Source organism: Malus sylvestris, chromosome 10, assembly GCF_916048215.2.
Source record: "Malus sylvestris chromosome 10, drMalSylv7.2, whole genome shotgun sequence".
Lineage (NCBI taxonomy): Eukaryota > Viridiplantae > Streptophyta > Magnoliopsida > Rosales > Rosaceae > Malus > Malus sylvestris.
The window spans coordinates 2,504,683-2,508,106 of NC_062269.1; the positions used below are offsets into that span (position 1 = coordinate 2,504,683).

Below are 3,424 nucleotides of genomic sequence, written 5' to 3' on the forward strand. Positions count from 1 at the left end.
GCAGCAAAAGGCCCACTCCTCACATCATGATCTGCCACAATTTAAAGAAGTCGAAGTAGTAGAAAGTCTTGGCATAACAAAACTGAATGCATAAAGCATAAACCTAATAAGAGTCATAAACTAATGAAGAAAGAATTTGAAAATTTTCATACTACTAACCATTCAGCGAACACTTCAATTTTCACATGGCATCAGAGCACCGATCCTGGTAACTCTAGGCGTCCATTCCACTTCCGCTACAAACACAGCCCAAATTTTTCCCAACACACACAACCAACATGGGTGATGAAAAACCAGCAGAGATAGTGCCACATGCATCCAACCCTCTCATCCTACACCACTCAGATTCACCAAGTCTCGTCTTGGTTTCACAACTCCTCGATGGACACAACTACTGACAGTGGAGCCGCTCTATGCGCATCGCTCTCAGTGCTAAGAACAAACTTGGGTTCATTGATGGATCAATCAAGTGCCTTGCAATTACCGACACCAAATTTTCAATTTGGCAGAGATGCAACGACATGGTCTTGTCATGGATTTGGCAGTCTGTGCAAGGCAACATTGCACGCAGCATACTCTACTGCAAATCTGCATCTGCAATGTGGAAGGATCTTGAGGATCGATTCTCGCAAGGAAACGATTCCAGGATCTACCAAATTCGACAAGAAATCGTCGAACACCGACAAGGACAACTATTTGTTTCAGACTATTACACCCAGTTAAGGGCTCTTTGGGATGAATTGGCTTTGTATTATGAACCAATTGCTTGCAATTGTGAGGGATCCAAGACTCGTGTAGCAAGGGAGGAAACAGAGAAAGTCATGCAATTTTTAATGGGCTTGAACGAGACTTACTCGACCATACGAGGCTCCATCTTAATGATGAATCCGCTCCCTGATACGAGACATGTCCACGGGTTGGTTCTGCAACACGAGCGCCAAATGGATGTGGCAAATCATCGTGAACCTACTGCCCACGTGATGCATACACATCGGTCCACCACTCCAAAGAGAGGATCTGCACCTGGTAGTTCCAGTTCACGCAAAGCATCCAAATGCAGCTACTGTGATGGCTCACATTCCGTGGAGCGCTGCTACTTTCTTATTGGGTTCCCCGAAGGACATAAGTGGCATGGGAAACATGTGTTGCCCAGAAACAAACGCCTAAATCCGACAGCCCACAATGTCGAAGCACCTCAATCACAAGCCACCCATACAGACGCAACCAAGGCCACATCTTCCAACGGCCCAACGTTCACAACCGAAGAGTACCATCAACTTCTTGCCTTGCTTCGCTTTGGAAACGGTAAAATTACACCACTTGCGAATGCAACAGGTATTGTCACACCCACATGTAATATGACGGAACATGACTTGCATTTAACCCTTTACTGGATTATAGACAGCGGGGCATCTGATCACATATCACATTCACCATTAACACATAATCAGATTGATGTTGAAAATGATTTTGTGGGATTACCAAATGGGGCAACAACAGATATTAAGAGCATTGGATCTGTAAAACTATCACATGAGTTATTACTTGATGGAGTTCTACATGTTCCAAAATTCCGTGTCAATTTATTGTCTGTGAGTAAACTCACACGGGCTCTACAATGTATCGTAATATTCTTTCCGAATTTTTGTGTTATACAGGACATGAAGAGGACAATTGGCCTGGGCAAGCAATTTAATGGGCTCTATTACCTTATGCCAAGTTAAAATCCCCATCTTACCAACCATGTTAGCCGCACCACCAGTCTCTGGCATCAACGCTTGGGCCACCCCTCTACACACCATTTACATTTTTTGTCAAAAACAATTCCAGAAATAATGCTCGATTCCAAACATGTTTGTGAAGTTTGCCCTTTGGCAAAACAAACTCGATTGTCTTTTACTTCTAGTTCAATTCAATCCACTGCACCTTTCGACTTAATTCATTGTGACATTTGGGGGCCTCACAAAGTTCCCACACATTCCAGGACACGTTATTTTCTCACCATCGTGGATGATTTTACTCGTTTTACATGGGTGCATCTTATGCGTTTTAAATCCGATACACAAACACTATTGACATCATTCTTCTCTTGGGTCAAAACTCAATTTCACAAAAACATCAAAATTCTACGCGCTGACAATGGTGGAGAGTTCCTCTCCATGCGCACTTTTTTAGACACCCATGGCACCATTTTTCAGCATTCATGCGTTCACACCCCTCAACAAAACGGGGTTGTTGAATGTAAACATCGACATCTTTTGAATATTGGGTGTGCACTTCGTTTCCAAGCCAATTTACCATTAAAATTTTGGGGAGATAGTGTTCAAACCGCATGCTATCTCATCAACCGCATTCCCACACCCTTATTATCCCATAAATCTCCCTACGAATTTTTACATGGTCACTTGCCCAATTACTCTCACATTCGCGTGTTCGGATGTCTTTGTTATGCCACCAACCTTCACCCAAAACACAAGTTTGACACTCATGCTCGCCGTTGTCTTTTCCTTGGATATCCTTTTGGTCAGAAAGGTTATCGTGTTTATGACCTCGACACACATACCATCTCCACTTCCCGTGATGTCCACTTCCATGAAACAATTTTTCCTTTTGCCCACTCACCACCTGAACATGAGGATGACTCCTTCGTTCTTCCATTTATTTCTCCAGACTCATTACCCACTCTGCCCAGTACACCATCTCCCAACCCACACCATCCTAGCCCAAACCCAAATGCCTTGAACCACAACACTACCCAACCTCCAACTTTCCCACCCCCAATTCCCGACAACACTCCCCAATCCCCAACCCCTTCCCCCTCTCCACCAGAGACCACTCCGATCTCACCCATTACTGCCACGCATTCTCTCGCCTTACCTAACCCCCCCACCTGCACCATCTCCACAACCTCCCATTCGACATTCTTCTTGCCTGACCCGACCCCTGCCTATCTCCAAGATTATGTGGCCCATCATACTGCTTTGCTTGCGCCTGGCGTCGCCTCTTCCTCCGTGTCCAGCACCCGTCATCCACTCCACCAGTATATCTCTTATGCCTCTTTATCTCCTACTCATCAGACTTTCATCCATAATGTTTCTTCTCATATGGAACCTCACATCCTATGACCAAGCCCGCCATGACCCTAACTGGGTCGCTGCCATGAACACTGAACTCCGAGCTCTCGAAGACAATCAGACATAGAGCATGGTTTCTTTGCCTGCTGGTCATCGTGCCATTAGATGCAAATGGGTTTTCAAAATCAAATACAATTCGGATGGTACAATTGAGCGGTACAAAGCCCGACTCGTTACCAAGGGTTTTACTCAACGCGAGAGGATTGATTACAAGGAAACTTTTTCCCCTGTTGCTAAGCTGATCATTGTGCGATGCTTATTGACTATTGCTGCTATTAGGCATTGGTCCT

The 3,424-nt window shown here is 44.8% G+C and overlaps 1 protein-coding gene across 1 annotated transcript; it reads left to right on the forward strand.

Annotated features, from left to right (window-relative positions):
• Positions 1–413: 413 nt before the first annotated feature.
• LOC126586978 (uncharacterized) lies at positions 414–1,724 on the forward strand. The gene is made up of 2 exons (XM_050251942.1): positions 414–1,520; positions 1,659–1,724. Exons 1-2 carry the CDS (start codon positions 414–416, stop codon positions 1,722–1,724), a joined length of 1,173 nt encoding a protein of 390 aa, XP_050107899.1.
• The last annotated feature ends 1,700 nt before the right edge of the window (positions 1,725–3,424 follow it).

What these genes read in the sequence shown, in the direction of transcription:
- LOC126586978 (XM_050251942.1), top strand. Translation starts at nt 414, where the DNA reads ATGCGCATCGCTCTCAGTGCTAAGAACAAACTTGGGTTCATTGATGGA. An exon ending in ATATTAAGAGCATTGGATCT is followed by an intron (nt 1,521 to 1,658) that starts GTAAAACTATCA and finishes TGTGTTATACAG; the next exon opens with GACATGAAGAGGACAATTGG.